This window comes from Nilaparvata lugens, chromosome 4 (genome assembly GCF_014356525.2).
Source record: "Nilaparvata lugens isolate BPH chromosome 4, ASM1435652v1, whole genome shotgun sequence".
Taxonomy (NCBI): domain Eukaryota; kingdom Metazoa; phylum Arthropoda; class Insecta; order Hemiptera; family Delphacidae; genus Nilaparvata; species Nilaparvata lugens.
The window spans coordinates 63559010-63584482 of NC_052507.1; the positions used below are offsets into that span (position 1 = coordinate 63559010).

The window sequence follows — 25473 nt, forward strand, 5'->3', positions numbered from 1 at the left end:
TGACTTTGTAGTTTCTCCGATAGACTGCGTTAAAATAGCAGAAAGCCTGTGATCATGTGATCAAGGACTCATGTTTTCTGCTTTGTTTTGAAAGGATTGAAGTAGTGAATGTTTTAGGTTGTGTTAAGTCTTGTTTTTCAAATAATTACTAATAATAATCACATTAATTTTACTGATCTATAATTTTAAAAGGATTTTAAAGCAAGACTGAGTTATTAAACTTTTAAGATCTGTTAAAAGACCGTTATAATTAGAAGAATATGCAAATTAAGTTTGTATGTTTTGTAACATTAAAGCAATAAGCTGTAGTTGTATACTTATTAAATTAAACTGCTTGTTCATTTAGAATAGAATAATGTACTGTATATTAGTTTTTGATAATTTGAATGACATAATTTATAAACATTATAATAAAAATTTTTATTTACATTTGAAAAAAATTGGATTGCAACAGGGGCTGATCTCTGCTGAAGATGTAAGTTTTTTGAAATATTGTTTGGTTTTTTTACTTCTCCTGGTTGATCCTCGTGTTCATCATAGATAGTTCTCCAATTATATAGTTAAAAAAATAGACAATAATAGGATAAATATTGGAAGGAGCATGTTGTTATGTAATCAGTAAACATAACCTCAATATCCAGTAATATTTTGAAGCTACTTGCTCAATTCTTAATCAGTTAGTTCTAACTGTATTTTAAGAGTTTGTAAACCAACATAAACCTTTTGCTCAATCATTTCAATTTCAACAATCGTTATAATGTTTTGTTTTTTATTTCTTGAATTAGTTTTTAGGACCTCTTTTATTACAATTCCATTAAAATTAATCCCTATTTCTTCATTTTCTCTTTCAGTACAAAGATGATGATGAATCTCTCAGCGCGAATGTTATCATGCAGCTTTTCTCTCCGATTGTTACATCTCAGAGAGTGATGGCAACACAGTTTGGTAATTCATACACATCCATTCATTGTAAAGATGGAACCAATCTTGTTTTCGATGAGGTAAGGCACTAAACCTACAAAACTACTTTTCTATGCATAATATACAAAGTTATCAGAAAATTGCTGAATGCAATCTATACTATCAGATAGTTTCGAATAGTAGCTAAAGCCCATGTGTGCCACCATCCACTAATGTTGCATCCACACTCTCGCCAAGTGCGTAAAAATGACGACGAGCGCGAAAGTGTGGATGGCTGATTTGGCATATGCCATCGCACCGATTTTGGTCGAGCGAAGGCGAGTGGCCAGCCGAGCATCCACAAAAGGTCACAATGCAGTGTGAAAGGCTAGACCAACGTGGCTAAGCTTGTTCTGCAACTTGGCAAGAGTGTGGACTAGGCATTACACTTAATATTCTCAAGGTTGTAGCTACTTTCGCCTCTCCATGTTTGGAGCCCAAGTCAGAAGTCAATTTTTTTTAATGGTAGACTACCTGTCCACACATGAGAGAGAAAAGTGGAGAAGAAGGAATCTTGTATGGAGCTGCCCTATAGTGAGGTCCACGTTATAATGGCAGTGGAGAAAGATAGGAGAACAACGTTGTCGAACCCCTGTGTTGTCAATGCTTTCTAAAGACGTTAGCTGATACAGGTTTATTGATGTAATATTAACTGTTCATTCTTGTTTAAAATGATTAATTATAATTTATTAAGCAAAAAATTATATTTTACAATAATTTCATAATTAAGGTGAAATATTTTGTTAATTAATTTTTAATTCTACATTGTTAAAATACGATGAGCAAAGAGAGAAAGAGATAGCTTTATCCGCTTTGTTGAATGATAGACAAGGATAGGAATACCATTGCAAATCAAACACTGTCATTATAACGTGGACCCCACTATAGGGCAGAATAGAATCAAGAATCAAGAATTTTATTGGCCATAAAACAACATTACAAAAATGTAAGCAATAGGCTTCGTCAATAATAAGTAAAATATCACAAGTTGGACTATAAAATGAACAAATTTACAAATACACATTGAAATATTGTAGTAAATAACACGAGTTGGACTATAGAAACGAACAAAATTACACATATACATTGAAATATTCCAGGTACTCATTGACAGAATAGAAAGCTTCAGACTTGAGCCATTTATCAACAGAAATACAAAACGTTTTCAATGGTAACTGCTTAACATTATCTGGAAGTAAATTAAACATGCGAATTTGTAGATACTTATGACTTTTTAGAGTTTTAGTCAATCTAACTGTAGGTCTAGTTATATCGTTCCTATGTCTAGTATAATGTGAATGTATAGAAATATTTTTATCAAAATTAGACAGATTTTTCTTTACTGAGATTAAATTATAATATATATACAGACAAGGCAAGGTCATAATTTTGTGTTTTACAAAAATTCCTCTACAAGATTCATTGTATTTCATACCAAATATAACTCTAAGTGCTTTCTTTTGCCATATAAATGCTTTTTTTGAAGAAGATGAGTTGCCCCACAGTTTTACTCCATAAATCAAGTGTGAATGGAAGAGACCAAAGTAAATCATTTTAATTACATCAAGGTTTACACAATATTTCAGTCTTCGTAAGAGAAATGTTACTCTAGAAAGCTTTTTACATAAATTCACTAGATGATACTCCCATTTTTTACTATCTAAGTACATTCCTAGTAACTTTACAGGCTTGAAAACATCATCATTTAGATTCAGGTTACCAGTACTTACATTGTTGAGAGAAAATATTATTTGTTCTGTTTTGCTCTCATTTACCTTAAGTAAGTTGGCATTGAACCATACCTTAGACTCATCCATAGCCCTTCCAAGCGTATCCTGAACAGTTTTTATATCAACGTCCTTATGTACCAGAGTGGTATCATCTGCATATAATATTGAAAAGACAGAAACATTTTTACTAAAATCAAAAATCAATAGTGATTGTGATCACCTCTAGTACTCTAATAATATATTTATTATGAAATGCAATTGATAAATTTACTAATGAACTTTTTTCTTATGGATTCAAGCATCTGAAGAGCCTGTTTCATGTATCTAAAATAATATAAAACTTCTGTAGAATATTTGTGAGATCTTGTTAGACTTTGTTACCAGTAAGCTATTACAATCTGTAAGGTTAGTCTACTAGAAGAGGAAACATATTGGAGCGAAGAAGGTAGCTTCAAGATTGAAAGTGTTGCATTTAATGGTGGCGAATAGTAGAGGAAAGTGTTGCATTTAATGGTGGCGAATAGTGGAGGACTATGTACGCCACCATTTAAATACATGCATCACATTCAACACTCAATCTTGAAGCTACCTTCGACACTTCACTATGTTCGCAACCCAAGTCTGAACACAATACTTTTCAACTGTAAACTAAATTCTATTACAACATTTTGTTGATCAATTCACTAATATTCTTCTTCTTCTTATCCTGGCGGTACAGCCCGATGTGGGCTTTGGCCTCCTCCACAATCTGCCTCCAAGCGTCTCTGTCTGCTGCCTTTCGCCTCCAACCTCTCACTCCCATCGCTCTCAAGTCTCTCTCTACATCCTGTATCCATCGAACCCTCGGCCTCCCTCTTTTTCTTACAGCTTCCAGTTTATTATACAGCATTCCTTTTTGCATTCGTTCATCGGTCATTCTTTCAACATGTCCAAGCCACCCTATTCTTCTTGCCTTGACGAACCGGAGAATATTTCTACCTTGCAGGATGGCTTCTATTTCGACATTCTTTCTTATTCTCAATGCACCATTTTCATGTACTGGACCGTAGATCCTCCTCAATTCACTAATATTGGTTGTTGTTATTGTTTCAAGCATCTGAAGAGCCTTTTTCCTGTAGATAAATAATATAAAGCTTTAGTATAATATTTGTAAGATCTTGTTACTTGTGAAATCTCTTACTCTGAAACCTTAATCTAGGATACTATTAAAGTCTGAATACACATTATGAAGACTCCCCGGACATCCAAACTGTCGGGAGGCACAAGAAGTAAGTTAGGTACTGTTTCCAGGACACTTATTAATTATAATAAACCATCAAACCTACAGTCTGAATGTTCCATTAGATTTAATAATTGTCCTGAAGTGATGTCCACGTTATAAAGACAGTGTTTGATTGACAATGGTATTGCTATCCTTGTCTATCGTTCAATAAAGCGGATAGCGCTATCTCTTTCTCATATTGTCTGTTGCCAGATCGTCTTTCAACAATGTAGAATTGATAATTCATTAACAAAATATTTGTTCTTAATTATGAAAATTCATTATAGAAAAATATAATTTCTTGCTTAATCAAATATAATTTATTATTTTCAATGAGAATGAACAGTTAATATTACATCAATAAACCTGTATCAGCGGTAGCTATAGACGGTATAGTCGGTATAGACGGTACGGTCTGTGTAGACGGTATCTATAGAACAGAAAGCATTGACAAGACAGAGGACCGGCAACGTCGTCTCCTATCTTTCTCCACTGCCATTATAACTTGGACCTCATTATAGAAACAGTGCCCAAGTAAGTCGCTGTTGCCATGCTCTGCAGTAGGCGGGATTATATTATTTATTTATTTATACATGCAACATCATTCTCAACTATGAATGATTGGGAAAGGATCAACAGGCTTAAAGACCAAAACCACAGAATAGGTACAGAATGGAAACTGTCAATAATACGCCTATCTAACCAATGCTTTTAACATGACACAAATAGTAGACACGTCACGTGACTTTGGGAAGTTCCAATCCTGGTCTTCTGATTGGCTCGTGGCAGTGAACGAGATCAAATGATCCGGATTATTGAAGTGATCTGAACCTACTATCAATGCTATCACAATGCGGCGCTTCCTAACAAGATGGCAGATTTTTGCGTCAGGGTACTAGCCAAGTTTCCTTACTGTATGTATACTGTGCCAAAACTGTTCCTTTCCCAAATTTAGATAGAAATCGTCCATTAATACTAATAGGTCATGCTTACAGTTCATGATTTTTGAGCTATCAGCTTCATGGCGTACTCAAATTAATTAATATGCAATAATTAAAGTTCATCTCACTTTATTAATATTCTAACTAGGATGAATCATAAACAGTAATGTAATGTTGATATATCCTTGATGGTTTTTCAGTACATGGGTTTCTTATTCACTCTCATCTCGAGGGAGAAGGTGCATTCGATGAAACGATCCCTGAGTGTATTCATCAGTCTAGTGCGACATCTATGTGGACCTGATGTTGGAGTGTAAGTGGTGTATCTATATCTCTATTATCCTTAACCATAGAGAAACAGTAGCGCGAGTACATATCCCATGATATAGGGTGATTATGTCGTAACTTTTTCTGTTATTGAATGAAAAAGACTAAGAAATTGTTTTTTGACAATTTCTTAGTCTTTTTCATTCAATATGAATAATTACCACAATATCAACTTCTCAAATACACAAAAAGTTTTTCTGTTATCTCAAGCCGATAGTCCACGTAGTTTTTCCCATAAAGCTATGTGACGCTGGCAGTCTCTCATATTGTACCGTTCACTAAAAATCTACAATTATCTACAGTAATCGGCCTGAGATAACAGTAAAAGTTGCGACATAAACGCCCTATACCAGGGGTCTCCAACCTTTTTTATCCAAGGGCCACATTGTTAATTCTTGGGGGCCAATAACAAGGATGTACGTGGAATCTGACTTGTGGGGACAAACACGGCGGGGGTTTTGGGGGTGTAAAATTATTATATTTTTATTAAAATAATATGAGTAGTTTCAAGTAGGTTTAATTGAAACACAGGAAGAAACAAACCAATTCATTCCAATACAAAGTTCAATTTATTGAGTGTAAATAGGTCATATGAAAACTTGGCAATGCATGAACTTAGCAAGTTGAACAAAATGATAATAACTTTTTTAATAGTAATAAGACAACTTGACAATACACGAATTTACATAAAGTTGCCAAGCTAAAAGAGAATACTTATTTTGAGTGAGAAGATTGCATTTCTTTCCCACTTAGAATGTCCACCCATTTGGGATCAAACTGTGTGGTTCCGATCATTAAAATTGTTCTCAAATGTTCATTTGACAAGGAAAATCTGTATTTGGATTTAACAAACTTCATTTTTGAAAATGCCTGCTCACATTTGTAGGTAGATCCAAAAAGAGAAAACATAGCTTGAGCATGGTTTTTTATGTTTTTAGAGTCTTTTTCTGGGAGAGACATGTACAGTGCGTGCAGACCATTAGCTAATATCTCGCAATGGTTGAACGCTGCTTGTTCACAGCTTATTTTAAACTTATTGAGAAATGACGTGGCTTGTAAGAGAAGAGTACTGAACTCACAGCTGTTGTCAAAAATGTGTATAGATATATATTTTTAAAAATCTGTAGCAATAACTCTCGGCGGTCCGGACAAAATCTACGCGGGTCGTAGGTTGGAGATCCCTGCCCTATACCATGGGATATCTACTTACGCTATTGTTTCTCTATGCCTTAACATTATCAAATCTTAGTTCAACTTCTCATAAAATATGAATATTATCACTTCATTTTAGATCTATTTCCATTCAATTTTTCATTGCTTGCCAATGCAAATGCAATATTTCCCTACACTCAGATGGATAGTCTAGTAGGGGGATTCCAAAATATGTTGTATATTGTATTTCATATTCGTGTATTATGTCATCATCATCATCATCATCATCATCATCGTCATTCAAGGATTAGGCTCGGTTGGCCTGTTCCGGCATCCATTTCTTCATCGGTCTTCCGACGCCTCTTCTCCCATCGGGTTTGTAGTGCCAAGCTTGAATTGGAAGTCTATTTGCTGGCATACGAAGTAGATGGCTGGACCAGTCTTCTCTACTTTTCTTCAATATTTGCAATAAAGACTCTACATTCAGTTCGGTTCTTATTACGTCGTTTCTCATGTAATCCAACCTAGTGTAACCTTTGACTGTTCGAAGGAACCTCATTTCGGCTGCTTGAATACGGGACTCAGTTTTTTTCATTGACACCCAGGCTTCGCTTCCATAAGCTATTATTGGTACAGCCATTAGTCTGTAGAACTTCATCTGAGTGGCTTGTCTTGTTTTCTTCCCTATTGTTCTACGTATTGCACCACACACAGCACTGAATTTTGTCAATTTCTCACTTACATCATCTTCTCTGTCAAATGAGATACGGCATCCCAAGTAATTGAAGCATTTAACTTGTTCCAAAATTTGGTTCTTAAGCACTATCTTGGATCTAACTGGCCACTTTTCTTTAAACGCCATGACCTTGGATTTTTGTGGTGCGATTATCATGCCAAAGTTCATACCAATCCTATTTAACATGAAATTTCACCCTTTTTGGCAAATGTTGTCAAACATGAATATTTAATTATAATTATTATCTACCAATGTTACTACATTAGGGTCGTCTTTTACATAAACTAGTAGTTCTGTGAACAGTAGACCTCACACAGTATTCTCATCCACAAGTACCTGATTGAAACTATAGACCTTATGGAAATGCAGCAATAGACTGGCTTCTCCACACATCTGTGTAATCACTTGTCAGCTGATTTATGATGAATAATTCTATAGTCTGATTTTTACTCCAATATTGGCGTACGAAGGAGGCTCCTTTTTCCTTTTATATTATCCTTGAAATGCAAAATTTCCAAAAACCTTGTATATACGTCGACGCGCAATCAAAAAAGGAACATAGCCTACCTGTCAAATTTCATGAAAATCTATTACCGCGTTTCGCAGTAATAGATTAATAATCAACATAAAAACATATAAACATTTAAACATTAAAGAGAAATTCCAAACCTTCGACTTGAATCTTAGACCTCACTTCGCTCGGTCAATTGAACAAAGTCGGGGATATTGGACAGCCTTGTCGTACTCCTTTATTTATCCTGATTTTGTCTGTCTTCTTATTATCGTGTATTATTTTTTTTTTGGAAAATAAATTGAAATTGATGTTTCTCACCATCGTTTGCATAATGGTCTAGCCTGATTTGAACTAAACTGATATTCTTGTCTCGTGAATATCACTGTAACCATAGAGAAGAGATGGCACAAGAAAATATCTCATGGTAGATAGAGCTATAACCTCACTATAGCTCTATCTATCGCGCTCTCTCACTCCCTCTCCATCTAGTCTACTCACGGATGTTTATCCCCATTCATGAAGTAAAGGCCATGTAATTGAGTGGTTAGAAAATAATTGTGGTGTTTTTGATATAGTGCGGTCCACGTTATAATGGCAGTGGAGAAAGATAGGAGAACAACGTTGCAGATCCTCTGTCTTGTCAATGCCTTCTATAGACGGTAGCTGATACAGTTTTATTAATGTAATATTAACTGTTTATTTTCGTTTAAAGAATCAATTATATATTTTTTTTCAATTTTATGACCACATAGGATCACTGTAGTCTCTGGTTAGTCCTCTTTCTTCGTTTATTCGCTTCAATTCTCTTCCTTTCTTCCCAGTACCTTTTCATTCTGTCAGATCTTTCTTTTCCCATTTCATCTGAACAAACCTGTTGCCTTCTCCTTATTGTTTTTATAGATAAGATCCTCTTTCTGTCCGTGATGGTTTCCCTATAGATTTTTGTGCGATTTTTGACATCGTCAATAGTTAAATTTAGTTCCGATGTGTCTTTTTTTATTCCTACAAGCCAAGGAATTGTGGCTCTGTCTGTTTTCGCACTCATGAATTTTTCAATAAGTCTTCTTAACAATCGATTCGCTGGGGCTCTGAGAATATGTCCAAAGAAAGCAATTCTCTTTTTGCGCATTGCGTCAGTTATTGGTTCAATTTCTCTATAAATATGTTCTCTTGGAAGGAGTATGAACTGGTTGTCAACTACATGTTTTTTGTTTATGTAGGTTCTAAGAATCCGTCTTTCAACTTTTCTTATAGTTCCTTTAATTCCATTTCCATCAATATTGAAAAGTGTTTCACTGCAATACATTGCTTGTGACCTTAGAACTGCCTTGTAGTGTTTCAGTTTTGTATGAATGGAAAGACTTTTTCTCTTATAAGTGTCCCTAGTTACATGCTGTCCCTTGGAAAGCTTTGAAATTCTGGCCTTCCATGAGGCCTTCTCACTAAGATTTTATGTGATCGTCTCTCCTAGATATCTAAAACTGTCCACAATATCAATAAGACTTCCGTTAATATTAATTTTATTTATACACAAAGGATCAGTTGTCATGAATCTCGTTTTTTCGTAAGAAATCTTCAGTCCGACTTTTCCTGCTATTTCTTCCAAAGATGTTATTTGTTGCCGTGCTTCTGCTATACAGGGTGTTTCAGAAGTAGTGTCGAGAATTTTAGGGTATTGTACCTGGATGCTAGGAGACTACAAATGTCATATTTGAAGTGTCCAAAACTCAGCGGTTATCCTTATAGCTGCCATTTTGTTTTTTTCACTTAAAAATTTTTATCTCAAGAACGAAATGTTGTATTGATCTGAAATTTGGCACGAATATTTATGCTATAAAGACTCAACTATAAAAAATAAAAAAAAAATTTTTCGTTGAAATTTTTCAAAATGGCGGCCATATTAAATTTTTGATGGCGAATATCTCGAAAACCGTCCATTTTACAGAAAATATACAAGAGACAAAAAAGTTAGCAAATTTTTTCACGATTCCAATGATACCTAATTTATTAAGATTGATCGAAGAATAACAGAGAAATTAATTTTTTTCGTACTGCATGCATGACCACTTTTCACCATTTAAAGATCAATATTAATTATTTAATTCCAGATGTATGTAAGATGAAGCTTTGAAACTCGGTATGGCTCCATATGGGCAAACAGATGATTTTACAATGGTTTTCAGATGATAATGTTTGTCTTGTAAAAGCATTGTTGTTTCATTAAAAGTAAAGAACCAGATGTAGTGCTTCCTATTTCTTAGTCTCACGTTTCCTAGGTCTTATTTCTATCTTAAATTTCCAGTTTCAATATTTTCTTACGTTGCTTCTACACAAATATTTAATTATTGTAATGGAATTTAGTTCGCTGGAGTACACCGATATTCACTTCATGTATGGAGCAGCTCTTGGCAATGCGACCGAAGCAAGAAGAATGTATGCAGCTGCATTTCCAAACCGCCGTCTCCCTTCCGACAAGGTGTTCACAAGAACTCACAATCGGCTGAGAGAAGTTGGTTCATTTGAACGGAACAGGGTAATTGCTGGTAGGCCTCGAGCAGTTCGAAATGTTGCTTTTGAAGAGGAAGTATTGCAGAAATTCGATTTCAATCCTAGAACGAGTACGAGAGCAGTTGCAAAGCAAATCAATTCAAGTGCTTCTTCTGTGTGGCGTGTACTAAACAAGGAAAGACTTCACCCCTTCCGCTTTCAAAAAGTTCACTCATTGGTTGAACGCGACTATGAGCCAAGAGTAAACTGTGCCCGTTGGTTTCTTCAGCAAGACATTATCCAACCAAATTTTCTAGAAAATGTGTTATTTACCGATGAGTCCAGCTTTACAAGAGAAGGAATCTTCAACTCTCGCAACAGTCACGTCTGGGCCTTAGACAATCCTCATGAGGTCAAAGTGCGTGGTTATCAGCATAGATTTTCGCTGAATGTTTGGCGGGTATCTTAGGTAATCGCGTGATTGGACCATACATTCTTCCTAATCGTCTGAATTCTCCCACGTACATTACTTTTTTAAGAGACATACTACCAGAACTTTTGGAAGATGTGCCTCTTGCAAACAGATATAATATTTGGTTTCAACATGATGGTGCCCCTGCTCATTTCGGAAATGTTGTTACGGACTTTCTGAACATGACCTATCGTCAGCGGTGGATTGGGCGGGGTGGACCAGTACCGTGGCCCGCACGTTCACCTGACCTCAACCCTTTAGATTTTTTTTTCTGGGGCCATATGAAAGACCTTGTTTACAGCACGCCAGTAGAAAACGAAGAAGACCTTGTGGCAGAGTGGTTGCTGCAGCAGGTGCCATTCAAGATGATGAAAATGCTTTTATAGCAGTTCGACGGTCCATGATTGAAAGGTGCAGACTGTGTAATCAAGTTGAAGGACGGCATTTTGAGCAATTGCTGCATTAGTATCAGTGAACCGATTTGAGTGAAATTAATATTTTTCAATGTAAAATAAAATTTGGAGGAAAGTTATTCTTGTATATTTCTGTAATAAGAACGGTTTTCATGAAATTATAAAAAAATTAATATTGATCTTTAAATGGTGAAAAGTGGTCATGCATGCAGTACGAAAAAAATTAATTTCTCTGTTATTCTTCGACCAATCTTAATAAATTAGGTATCATTGGAATCGTGAAAAAATTTGCTAACTTTTTTGTCTCTTGTAAATTTTCTGTAAAATGGACGTTTCTCGAGATATTCGCCATCAAAAATTTAAAATGGCCGCCATTTTGAAAAATTTCAACGAAAAAATTTTTTTTTATTTTTGATAGTTGAGTCTTTATAGCATAAATATTGATGCCAAATTTCAGATCAATACAACATTTCGTTCTTGAGATAAAAATTTTTAAGTGAAAAAACAAAATGGCAGCTATAAGGATAACCGCTGAGTTTTGGACACTTCAAATATGACATTTGTAGTCTCCTAGCATCCAGGTACAATACCCTAAAATTCTCGACACTACTTCTGAAACACCCTGTATATAATTATAATATACAGGGTGTTTCAGAAGTAGTGTCGAGAATTTTAGGGTATTGTACCTGGATGCTAGGAGACTACAAATGTCATATTTGAAGTGTCCAAAACTCAGCGGTTATCCTTATAGCTGCCATTTTGTTTTTTTCACTTGAAAATTTTTATCTCAAGAACGAAATGTTGTATTGATCTGAAATTTGGCATGAATATTTATGCTATAAAGACTCAACTATAAAAAATAAAAAAAAATTTTTTCGTTGAAATTTTTCAAAATGGCGGCCATTTTAAATTTTTGATGGCGAATATCTCGAAAACCGTCCATTTTACAGAATATTTACAGGAGACAAAAAAGTTAGCAAATTTTTTCACGATTCCAATGATACCTAATTTATTAAGATTGGTCGAAGAATAACAGAGAAATTAATTTTTTTCGTACTGCATGCATGACCACTTTTCACCATTTAAAGATCAATATTAATTTTTTAATTCCAGATGTATTTAAGATGAAGCTTTGAAACTCGGTATGGCTCCATATGGGCAAACAGATGATTTTACAATGGTTTTCAGATGATAATGTTTGTCTTGTAAAAGTATTGTTGTTTCATTAAAAGTAAAGAACCAGATGTAGTGCTTCCTATTTCTTAGTCTCACGTTTCCTAGGTCTTATTTCTATCTTAAATTTCCAGTTTCAATATTTTATTACGTTGCTTCTACACAAATATCTAATTATTGTAATGGAATTTAGTTCGCTGGAGTACACCGATATTCACTTCATGTATGGAGCAGCTCTTGGCAATGTGACCGAAGCAAGAAGAATGTATGCAGCTGCATTTCCAAACCGCCGTCTCCCTTCCGACAAGGTGTTCACAAGAACTCACAATCGACTGAGAGAAGTTGGTTCATTTGAACGGAACAGGGTAATTGCTGGTAGGCCTCGAGCAGTTCGAAATGTTGCTTTTGAAGAGGAAGTATTGCAGAAATTCGATTTCAATCCTAGAACGAGTACGAGAGCAGTTGCAAAGCAAATCAATTCAAGTGCTTCTTCTGTGTGGCGTGTACTAAACAAGGAAAGACTTCACCCCTTCCGCTTTCAAAAAGTTCACTCATTGGTTGAACGCGACTATGAGCCAAGAGTAAACTGTGCCCGTTGGTTTCTTCAGCAAGACATTATCCAACCAAATTTTCTAGAAAATGTGTTATTTACCGATGAGTCCAGCTTTACAAGAGAAGGAATCTTCAACTCTTGCAACAGTCACGTCTGGGCCTTAGACAATCCTCAAGAGGTCAAAGTGCGTGGTTATCAGCATAGATTTTCGCTGAATGTTTGGGCGGGTATCTTAGGTAATCGCGTGATTGGACCATACATTCTTCCTAATCGTCTGAATTCTCCCACGTACACCACTTTTTTAAGAGACATACTACCAGAACTTTTGGAAGATGTGCCTCTTGCAAACAGATATAATATTTGGTTTCAACATGATGGTGCCCCTGCTCATTTCGGAAATGTTGTTACGGACTTTCTGAACATGACCTATCGTCAGCGGTGGATTGGGTGGGGTGGACCAGTACCGTGGCCCGCACGTTCACCTGACCTCAACCCTTTAGATTTTTTTTTCTGGGGCCATATGAAAGACCTTGTTTACAGCACGCCAGTAAAAACGAAGAAGACCTTGTGGCAAGAGTGGTTGCTGCAGCAGGTGCCATTCAAGATGATGAAAATGCTTTTATAGCAGTTCGACGGTCCATGATTGAAAGGTGCAAACTGTGTAATCAAGTTGAAGGACGGCATTTTGAGCAATTGCTGCATTAGTATCATGAACCGATTTGAGTGAAATTAATATTTTTCAATGTGAAATAAAATTTGGAGGAAAGTTATTCTTGTATATTTCTGTAATAAGAACGGTTTTCATGAAATTATAAAAAAATTAATATTGATCTTTAAATGGTGAAAAGTGGTCATGCATGCAGTACGAAAAAAATTAATTTCTCTGTTATTCTTCGACCAATCTTAATAAATTAGGTATCATTGGAATCGTGAAAAAATTTTCTAACTTTTTTGTCTCTTGTAAATTTTCTGTAAAATGGACGGTTTTCGAGATATTCGCCATCAAAAATTTAAAATGGCCGCCATTTTGAAAAATTTCAACGAAAAATTTTTTTTTATTTTTTATAGTTGAGTCTTTATAGCATAAATATTCATGCCATTTTTAAGTGAAAAAAACAAAATGGCAGCTATAAGGATAACCGCTGAGTTTTGGACACTTCAAATATGACATTTGTAGTCTCCTAGCATCCAGGTACAATACCCTAAAATTCTCGACACTACTTCTGAAACATTCTGTATATATTTATCATATATATTTTATTAAGCAAGAATCTTTATTTTTCAATAATTTCATAATGTATTTACATAATTAAGGTGAAATATTTTGTTAATTAATTTTTGTCACAGTCATTCAATCTCAGCTGTTTTCCATGCAAGAAATCAACTGCTTGCAGAACAAATAAACAAAGGATTCTCATCACAGCATACTCTACTGTAATGAAACCATATGTTTTCTTTACAGTCGAGTATGTTTCCTAGCTCCGAAATAGGAACAGCAAAACTGCTTCAATAAAAACCACCTTCAGCGCTCCAGGTGGAAGTTTTGTCTACTTCCACAAAAGTCCTGATTAAGAATTTGTAAACTAGGTTATGTTTATAGAATGCTTGTAGTAACGCAGGTAATGTTGTCTTCAATTATTTTTCTTTAGATTATTATGACAAAAAATAGTGTAGGCTACGCTACTTGGATGTAAATGTCTTTTGCAGTGCTCAAATGAATGCAGTGCTCGGCTAACGCCTCGACTAGAAAAATCATTCTCGCCTGCAAAAGGGCCCATCCCGTCCATGTGACGTAAGATACTATGTTAATTCTACATTGTTAAAAGCAGAGCGAGAAAGAGATAGCGATATCGGCTTTGTTAAATGATAGACAAGCATAGCAAATACAATTGCTAATCAAACACTGCCTTTATACGTGCACCTCACTATACGTGCACCTCACTATAGTATTACAGTGTCAACTAAGGCAATTTTGATGTCAATTGTCAGATTGTAATCAAACGTGGCATGCCTTTCAATTGTTGTCTTATATCTTCATGTTTTCATACAACTTTGTTCTGAAATAATATTATTTATTCCTCATTAGTACATCATCAAAATGATAGGGAGAGAAAAATAAAGTAACCTTGTGCTATTCCTCTCTCAAATTTAGATAAGTATACACATGATCTAAAATAGGTTAAGTATTGTAGTAAAATCACTAGTAGTCCTATGAACAGTAGACCTCGCGCAGTTATAACGACGTCCCAAACCATAAGCACATCCACATTGATACACTAACTATTTATTTGATCAGATCATGCTTACACAAGATTTAATTATAATATAACGCTTTCCGGAATTTAGCGCGAGAAAACCAGAAGACATCTAGGCATCCAGACGAGCTGTTATAAGTTCTTTGCATCCTTTTTTTTAATAGTGCATGAAAATTGTATTCAATGAAGCATGCAATTTATAGTCTACACAGCTGCTAATTTTTTACCAGGTTACATTGAGATATTGAATTGCATGCGTCATGGCATGCAATTTATTTATAGTCAGCTCGACAGCTGATATATGATGAATAATTCTATAGTCTGATTTTCACTCTAATATTGACGTATGAAGGAGGCTCCTTTTTCCTTTTATATCATCCTTGAAATGCAAAATTTCCAAAAAAAACTTGTATATACGTCGCCGCGCAATTTATAAAGGAACCTGCCTGTCAAATTTCATGAAAATCTATTACTGCGTTTCGCCGTAAATGCGCAACATATAAACATATAAACATTTAAACATTCAAACATTTAAACATTTTAACATTAAGAGAAATGCCAAACCGTCGACTTGAATCTTAGACCTCACTACGCTCAGTCAATTAAATTCTTGAATCATTTCAGTTTGCGAACAGACGCGGCGAGCAACGATCTGCTGGGCGACTGCCTGGACAACTGGCACGAGCTGCGTCTTCGCGAACAATCGCTGCTTGTGGAGGCCGTGGAGCAGCTGGCAGTGAATGGCGACATCACCACTGCTGCGCTCAATGCGCTGCGCAGCGCTTGCGCGTCGCTCAAGGCCGCGCTCAACTATTCGCGGTCCCACTGCCTCGTCTTTGTGCAGGAGAAACTGTTGGCTCTGTATACTAGGTGAGTAGTGAGCATTAAGTAGGGTTTACATTGGTCAAGTTCTGCTACGTCCTATGTCACAAAGTGAAATCAAAGCTACGATCCACCCTGTTCACATCAGCGTAGCGTAGCTTTCAATATTGGGAGATAGGACTGCTACGTCTTAGACGACGTATTCCAGCCTAGCGTAGCTAAGTGCGAATAGACCCGTATATAGGAAATTTCGATCTAATGCAATTCAAGATGGCGGATGAAATGGCGAAAATGTTGTCAAAAACAGGGTATTTCGCGATTCTCTCGAAAACGGCTCCAACGATTTTGATCACATTTTTACCTAAAATAGTCATTGATAAGCTTTATAAACTGCCACAAGTCCCATATCTGAAAATTCCAGGAGCTCCGCCCCATCTATGCAAAGTTTTATTTTAGATTCCCAATTATCAGGCTAAGTGGAAAAGATCAAGCATGAAAATCTCTACAATTAATGTCCAGTAACATTTTCACATAAATTTGAAAATAAGCACGAAATTCGAGAAAATGTGATTATTCAATTGCAAACTGTTGGCAACTGTTGATTCTATTGAATCATTCACTAAGAAAAGATAGCAGACCTCGTGTTTCTCCAGCGTTATTGTCCTGTCACCATCTGGCTCAGATCTTTGTTTATAAGTAGACTTGAGATGTGCGTGAACACTAGCGTCAGGTGATCAATTTTCATAACGGCAAGGAAAGTTGTGTGAGTGCGCCACACCAGATTTTTCATGTTTGAACCTAACAAGCGTATTTGGTAGTGATTTGGTATATGATTGTATTGATTGTTCAACGACATTTCCAGCTGTATTTATAAAATATCCAATACACAAATGCTTCAATTTCAATCCCAATGACTGCTACACTATAAAATGTAAGTAATGGATTTCCGTACTTAATCAATTTCAAACAGAATGTATAGTTGTTACATCAAAATGTTATTTGTTTGTGCTTTGTTTCAGTCGTGAATCGGACGATCTGATTCCCTCGGATCTGATATTTTTGAATATTTTGGCGAGCACTCACAACTCTTCAGCATTCCCTGCCGAATCTGACATCAACGTTGATGCAGTCGAATCATCGACCTCCATCAATAACAGCCCCAACCAATCTGTAGCTGATACCGAATCAAGTGAGCATTAGGTATAGTGAGGTCCACGTTTGATTAGCAATGGTATTGCTATCCTTGTCTATCATTCAACAAAGCGGATAGCGCTATCTCTTTCTCGCTTGCTCTGTTGCCAGATCGTCTTTTAACAATGTAGAATGAATCACTAATTAGCAAAATATTTCATTTCAGTTATGAAAAATCATAATTATTGAAAAATATAATTTCTTGCTTAATAAAGTATAATGGATTATTTTGAACTAGAATGAACCGTTGATATGACATCAATAAAACTGTTTCAGCTACCGTCTATAGAAGGCATTGAAAAGACAGAGGATCGGCAACGTTGTTCTCCTATCTTTTCCAATGCCATTATAACGTGGACCTCACTATAGTTCTCAACTACATACAATTATCATGAAATCATAGTAGCTATTGCATTCTAAAGGTGGTTTCCCTTGAGTGTACGTTTCCAGTACAGTGAGAATATTATTTCTGTATGTTCTTATGGGACCATTCATACTCGCGCGGCCGGGCTGAGTGAGAATAGTCCCATTATAACTCATGGGAATCATATTTTCACTGTACCGGACACGTACACTGAAGCTGGTATGTGGGAACCCAGCTTTCAGCTTATCAAAATTGAATGTATGATACTTTTTATTAGATTGAACAAGAGTTAGTATAATTCTAAAGAGCGCTATTGATATTGTAGGAACGTTCTTTGATGAAATTAAACATACATAATTTGTAAATTTTACATTTTTTATAGTAGAGGAGCATGGTTTCAGAGCCACATTGGTCACATCATCAAACTGACTTAGGGCCATATGCACAATATACGTTAAATGCCATTCATAAGTAAATAGTCTAATAAAGTATATACTCTATAGAATCTATATACTATAGACTCTATCTAGTCTATATGATATATAGACTCTATATACTCTGTAAACTCTATTAAAGGAACATACAATAATCAAGAACCAACTCTTTCAAGATCCTATCGATGTAAAGTGGTGAGCAAGGCATTTTTAGATTAACTAAATGCATTAAAACATTATTATTATTTTTAAAGGGGCGGATTCTAGGACCCAAAGGTTTAAAGAACCCCACACGTCAACCGAAGCTCATTGTGTTCCCAAGTAGTATTTTAGTTAGGCAAACCAATACCTATTTCCTTTACAAGATCCAGGAGTTTCTCCCTATACTAACATCCCATTCATAACTTGGTCGCTTGTCGCAATCCAGTGTGATATGCTTGGCAGTCTCTTCAGACTGATTGGTCCTCGTGACCTACGTGAGTTCCACTCCTGGCCTTTTTGTAGGTCCTTCCGCTGAGGGAACATTGAAGATTGCATTCGCAGAAAACGTGCAAGAGAATCTCTCAGTTTATATATCCTATTACAAAATTGTTTGTTGTATACTATTAGGACCAAGCCACATGGGGCGTTTTTTAGACTAGTCGTCAGGGCAGATAGCTCTCCGATTGGCTGATTATCAGCTGATCCCGAACTCCAACTCAATTAGCCATTCGAAGAGTTGGCTTTCAAGGATCACCTGATTATCAGCTAATCGGAGAGCTTCATGCCCTTTTGACTCGTCTGAAAAACGCCTCATGTGGCTTGGTCCTTACACAGTACATCATATTTTCTAAAGTTCACCTTTTCAGTAACGTGATCTTTTTCAGGTGATAATAAGCTTCCTCTGAGTTCTCGAATAGTATTCTTGAAAGGGAAGAAAGGATTCAGGCCGCATGCTCTGCATATAGTGACGATATCCAATGGGATTCATTTTATCATCATTTATCAGGTCAGTTAGTACTCCGAAAAAATAATCCTTCCTGTTTGTATTATGATATTTTAAAGACTATCTGTACTTTTTGTCATCAAAATTCATCAATTGTATTGAAACTTATTCAAACATTAAAAGCTATTGTGTTATATTGTTGAGTTGAAGTTATTATAAGAATTTTTGAAAATAATCCTGACTTGAAAAGTGTTATAATTTATTGTAAATCTAGTATTTTGTCTGACTTCTTTCAATGCCAATGTTTCTTAATGACATTAACATTCTATTCAACAATTCTTAATTTATTAAATAAATCAATTTACAGATACATATTGTCACCTGGTCATATGGGACATATATATGATTCATATATTTATCTCATATTGATCAGGATTTTAGAGTTTTAATTACGAAAAGTTTAATGAACGGTGTTTCTGCCTTTGAACAATTTGTGTCATCGACAGAAAGATTGTTTATTTCATTTGTTATCAAAATTATTGTAGCTTCTCTTTTGTTTTTCATAACAAACGTGCTCGCTTGTGCGACTGATAAAAATATGTATTTGAAATGGCTTCATGTTTGGCATTGACTGAGTTATATATTAATACCCAAAATTTTACTTTTGTGGTGTGTGTGTGTTCGTTCGTTAGGACTGTGAGTAAGTCCGGCTGTTCTGGTGAAGGGGATAGATTTTGTTCTTGTTTTATAAAACAGTTTTCCTGTCACAGTTCGGGCAGTTTAAAGAGAATTGTATTGTTAGATAGGAGGGGATCTGAACCCACTTCATTAGATCAGTTTTTTTTTTATTTTTTCATTAATAATTAACGTCGCGTTCAACCAGTGGATGCCAAATTGGGGGCCATTATCATAAAGGTAGGTGACTACTGAGTCATTGTTTTAATTTTTCCATAACCACAACAAATTTAATCTTCACTAGCAGCCAAGCGAGTAGCCCTTGAAATATTCATCTGTTTATTGTTATTTCCTAATTTCTAATTATAATTCTAATTTTTTACTAATAATTTATTGTTTTGTTTTAATTATCAAAAACCAGTACGATCATTTCTTGCTTTTCATTTTCCCACCCTTACATACTCGGTGGAGGCAGATCTTGCTTACAATATTTTACAGATTTTTATTTTACAGATAAATAGTGAAAGCCTATGCTCCAGTTTGTATGATGCATTCCATCACCTGACAAACTTTCAGAAGGCTTTGGAATGTGAGACGGATGCTGACTTAGAGAAGAAAGCATTTGAAAGCCTGGAATCGACATTCAAGAGGATATTGGATAGTTTGAAAAAGAATAAAAATAGTTTGAAGGATGTTGAAGGAGCTGTGAAAACTTTTGACATCTAGATGGGACATTCTCAAGAAGTAAGTATTACAGTGTATACAATGAGTATTATCATAGAAAAACAATAGCGTGAGTAGATATCCTGTGGTTTAGGTCGATTATGCTCCAAATTTCAAGTCGATCACTGTTGAGTATTACGGATTTGGCCGGGTAAGGTGGGCCGTCCACTAGAACCGTTTTCGTCCGAACTAGCATCGGCCGAAAACTACCGAACTCGTCCGAACAATCCCCCAACAAAGAAAGGAATAGATGCTCGTCCATTGCAACCGGTTCATATGTCCGTGCACGGCCGCCTCCGGCCGATCAATTTTTCGATCCGAATTGAATGGAATTTTCCGGCTCTATCCGGCCGAACTAACTAGTCGTGCTGAGACAACAAAGTGTTCCTAACCTAAAATTGTTTCACAGTCTTGTTTTTGTTTTTTGAAGTTGTTCTGTTTTTTAAAGTTGTAACTATGGACAATAAAAAGTTGATAAGTTTGGTTCAAGAGCATGTTCCATTGTGAGATATGCGAGACAAAAGATATCATCGTCGTGATGTTCAAAGGAATCTGTGGACAAAGATTGCTGAACAAATAGGATCTGAAGATAAGATTATTATAATGAATAACTGATTTATTGGATATTTGTTTATTCAGTTTTCGAAATCTCAATATAATCATTGTTTATGAAAAATTTTGGTGGTTTTGTCCACAGATTCCTTTGAACATCACGACGATGATATCTTTTGTCTCGCATATCCCACTTTGTAAAGTCAAAATCTGCATTTATTCTCAACTCATGACAACATTCATTCTTAAAACACAAGGAATAGATCGAATATAAGAAATGAGTACTGCTCTTGAAAATCCAGCAATTTGAGTTTTAATGCCTTTTCAATAAAGTTTTATAATCTTTTACCACCTCTTAAAGGTTTGACACTCAGGGAATTTGAACAAAGAATTAAGATTTTTTCATAAAAAATTGTTTTTATAGTGTAGATGAATATTTCAATGTTAACATGAAGTCTATCTAGATTTTTAGGTAATTGCTCATGATGTATGATCTCTAATTCTATGAGGTATCTGAGAGTCGGTTCTCAAATTATGTCGTTAAAGAACAGGCGGGATTTCGAATCATTGATTGTTCTATTTAAAATATTGAATAATCATTTAGATATTCCGAATATTATCGAACTCTTTAGTATATTTGTTCCGTTGAATAGACCTAGATTAAATATGTTTTTTTTTGCTTTGGATAGAATATACGCTGTGCATCATGCAAGTTGCTTCTTACAAAAAACTGTTTGATTGTACAATTCTTTGAATACAATTCTATATATATACGCTGATAATTTGCGCAATTTTAGTGAAAAATGTTATCAAGCTCTTAAATTATAAATGCTTAATCAATTTTGCAGACCATAAAAATTTAAATTTCAAATTCTTCTTGAAATAGGCTTGCTACCTATTCTCTTTTTTTCAATTAGTCTATTTTTTATTATTTCTTCAGTCTATTTTCTATTGTGTTTTGTGTTATTTTCTATTTATAATGTTTGTTCCAAACTATTTTATTGCTATTTTTCGTTTTTCTTTCTTACTAATTTATTTTCAGTTTGTGTAAACAATTGATTTTCAATGAGGCTTGTTTTGGCATAAAGCTGTAAGCCTCTATTATGTTATTGTAATTTTCTATTGATGTAAATAATAATAGATATAGTTTGAAATATTGACGTGACCGATACAAATTGTAAAGTGTTTGTTTGAAGCAATAAATCGATTTGATATGATAGGCTGACTTTATTTCAACCAAGAGGGTGAACTTAGGGTGAATGTAGTGATGTGGGACAGTTAAGATGACTCCATAGGTGTTGAAAAATGTCTGTGTTTTTCTCAACATAAATTCCTGTGGCTGTTGTGTTTTAATTGTTTTTTGTTTTATTTTAATTTGTAGAAAACACGCGGAACGCGTGAAATCTGGTGACCAGAGTAGTGGCACTGTGAGCATGTCTGCCAACTGTTGCAACCTGTTGTCGGCGCTGAGAGACGTCTACCAGTCCATCTGCTTCTGCAGCTGTGACCTCCGTCAGAGTGAGCCAACCGTCACCCAAATCGCTGGCAACGTCCAGACAAGTCTGCATGCCTTCTCTGACTTCCTCACCGCCAAGGCCTTCCGCAACTTTACGCTCAGATCATATCCTTTTCACTGCTTCCATTTTCATCTATTATCATAGAGAATAGATGGCTTAATGCTACAAGGTGTGCCAGAGAAACTTACCTATTAGAAAAAAATCCCGTGCGATGAATTGGTCGTGTAGAGTGGCAGGAGGGGGCGCATCTGGAGGGGGAAGTTCTCAAATTTATCCTCCCTCAAGCAAATAGTCATCATTCTCCGGTTTAGAGAGCAGCGGGCCTTCGCAGTTGAGAGCTTCTTTTATAATGGTCGATCACCTTCCGCGCTTGATTTGAAATTCCTCCCCACAGACTCGTTCCTGGCCATAATTCGATTCAGTCTTGGTTTAACTCATTTCAGGAGTGTGGAAGTGTCGCTAAACCCAGAAATGGACTTCAACGAACTCCATAAAATATCGAAAGAGTGAGGAAGTCAGTTGTGCGTTCTCCCCGGCGTTCGGCTCGCAAACACGCAGCTGCTATGGCAATTTTTGACTTCACTGTTCAACAATTTTCCCATGAAAACCTTCAACTTCATCCCTATAAATTTGCTGTTGTTCAAGAATTGACTGAACGCGATTTTGTTGCCCTTCAAAATGCATGTGATATGCTGATTGTCAACCTGCCTGTAGACGCGGTCATTTGACAAGGCTCATTTCCTCAATGCGGTTTTATATGGGGTTATTTGAAATCCCTGGTCTATGTCGATCGACCACGGACCACAGCACACCCCAAGAACAACATTTGCCACGCAGTTGCCAACATACCGATTGATATACTGCAACGAAATTTCAAAAATCGACTTTATCAGTGTATGCGCGCAATGGGGGTCGCCGTTGGTCTGATGTCATTTTCAAGACTGCGTGGAAAAAAGGGAGATATTGTATTCTCATATAAAAAAGATTGAAACAATATCTAAAGTATTTTTGTTTTTATTGACCTTTTAAATAAGTAAGTTTCTCTGGCGCACCTTGTATTATCATAGAGAAAAGATATCCCTTGGTATATGGCATTTTTGTTCCAAATTTCACTGGTTTTCTCTTCACAACTTGCGTAAATTTCCGTAATTTTACTCTCAGATCATATCTTTTTCACTGCTAGATATGCTTCAGTTTTTATCTATCACGCTAACGACAGGACATTTTTTTGAATAAGGCCTCAGATGTGACTTTAATATGGAATGATTATATAGGAATTGAAATCTTGACGGACTATTGAATTATCTTCTCAAACTTTTTGTATCTTCGGAGTGCGTTTTTTAACTCACCAAGTGAAAAAAGTGTCTAATTTTACTCACTGATATCATAGAGAAACAATAGCGTAAGTAGATATCCCATGGTATAGGGCGTTTATGTCGCAAGTTTTACTGTTATCTCATGTCGATAGTTCCTGTAATTCTTTCCCGTGAAGCTGTGTGACACTGGTAGTCTCTCATATTGTGCCGTTCATACACTCTCACCCAAACAAAACAGTAAAATTGGTCAATGATCTACAGTAATCGGCTTGAGATAACAGTAAAAGTTGCGACATAAACGCCCTATACCATGGGATATCTACTTACGCTATCGTTTCTCTATGCTAAAATTTAATGGACTTTTTAGCTAATCTTATCCTATGAATGACTTTATTTCTCCTTAATTCAGTTCCATACGAGAGCGCTACTGTCCATCAACAAATACCTTGAGGAATTTCCAGGACTGGTGCATTTTCTGTATATTGACAGAGTCGATCATAGGCTCACTGCACCGTCTCTCGATTTCTCATCCGAAGAAACAAATAATCTGACAAAAATCAAGGTGAGTTTGTTACGTGAATATTTCCTATTTTAGTGATAATAATTTGGAATATTTCTTCTATGTTTTGTTTTGAAGCATCTAAATTTAAAAATCTACTTTTTGAAAATAATTAAGGACTGACAATTTTGTGAAGTGAACAACTACAAGACAATCTATTTTGGAGTATATGTAACCTTTAAAATGTATGAATTCAGAGCCACTTTCTTGAATTTATAAAATAGAATTATAGTACACTTTAAAATTAATAAAATATAAAAAAAGAATACAAATTGTAACTTAACTACTAGCTTCCGTGATCTCACCATCGTCACGTTACAAATGAAATAGACAACTTCAATAGCCTGTACAAAATTAAACTGGTGTATTTCAACATAGTAAGTGATATAGGTTTGTAGGGAATTTCTTAAAGTTTATGTTGGTAGAACTGTTGCTGGCTATTGTTGGCTGCTCCGTGTTACAACAGCCAGTTTAGTTTAGCAATATGGCCGCTACTCAAGTGGAGAAAGCTTATTGTGTTCTTGAATTAGCCAAAACAAACTCTGTTACTGTTGTGCAGCGTCATTTTAGAACAAAATACGGTAAACCACCACCAACAAGGCAATCAATTTATGACTGGTATGAACGTTTCGAAAGCAGTGGATGTGTGTGTAAGAAGAAGAGTACTGGAAGACCTTCTGTTACAGAAGAAAAAATTGATAGTGTTCGTGATGTTTTTGTACGAAGTCCAGGAAAATTGACTAGATCAGCGAGTTTAGAATTGCAAATTCCTCAACTTACTGTGTGGAAAATTCTGCGGAAACGTTTGAAAATGACACCTTATAAATTGCAGTTAGTACAAAGTTTAAATGACAATGATAAAGTTGTACGTAAAAATTTTTGTCAAGAGATGCAACATTGTCTTGAAAATGACGACACATTGTTTAATCGCCTAATTTTCAGTGATGAATGCACTTTTCACATTAGTGGAAAAGTTAACAGACATAATGTACGAGTATGGGGAACAGAAAACCCAAGAGAGACTGTACAGCATATACGCGATTCTCCTAAAGTGAACGTGTTTTGCGCTTTATCTTGTGAAAAGGTTTACGGGCCTTTCTTCTTCCAAGAACCATCAGTAACCGGAAGAATTTATCTGGACATGTTAACCGAATGGTTAATGCCTCAACTCCAGGAAGATAGTTGTAACTTCATTTTTGTACAAGATGGAGCTCCGCCTCACTGGTACTCAGACGTCAGAGGGTATCTGGATGAACATCTTCCTAGACGATGGATCGGCCGTGCAAGTGAGGAAAACGTTGTGTTTCAGCCGTGGCCACCTCGTAGTCCGGACCTAACGCCCTGCGACTTTTTCTTGTGGGGCTATGTAAAATACAGAGTTTTCGTACCACCGCTTCCTGTTGATATCGATGATCTTAAAC

The 25473-nt window shown here is 35.8% G+C and overlaps 1 protein-coding gene and 1 long non-coding RNA gene across 2 annotated transcripts in view; both read left to right on the plus strand.

The window, feature by feature from the left end:
- The first annotated feature begins 117 nt into the window (after positions 1-117).
- Positions 118-25473, plus strand: part of LOC120348844 — a 35719-nt gene continuing 10363 nt past the window's right edge. Inside the window, exons 1-8 of the mRNA XM_039427059.1 lie at positions 118-475; positions 852-1001; positions 5093-5205; positions 15599-15844; positions 16816-16985; positions 20099-20129; positions 22042-22281; positions 23911-24055. Coding sequence (XP_039282993.1) covers positions 356-475; positions 852-1001; positions 5093-5205; positions 15599-15844; positions 16816-16985; positions 20099-20129; positions 22042-22281; positions 23911-24055 — 1215 coding nt within the window. The 5' untranslated portion in view covers positions 118-355. The remainder of the gene's footprint in view (positions 476-851; positions 1002-5092; positions 5206-15598; positions 15845-16815; positions 16986-20098; positions 20130-22041; positions 22282-23910; positions 24056-25473) is intronic.
- LOC120350902 lies at positions 16800-20095 on the plus strand. The gene is made up of 3 exons (XR_005571095.1): positions 16800-16985; positions 18652-18773; positions 19899-20095. It is a non-coding gene; the product is annotated as an uncharacterized LOC120350902 (long non-coding RNA).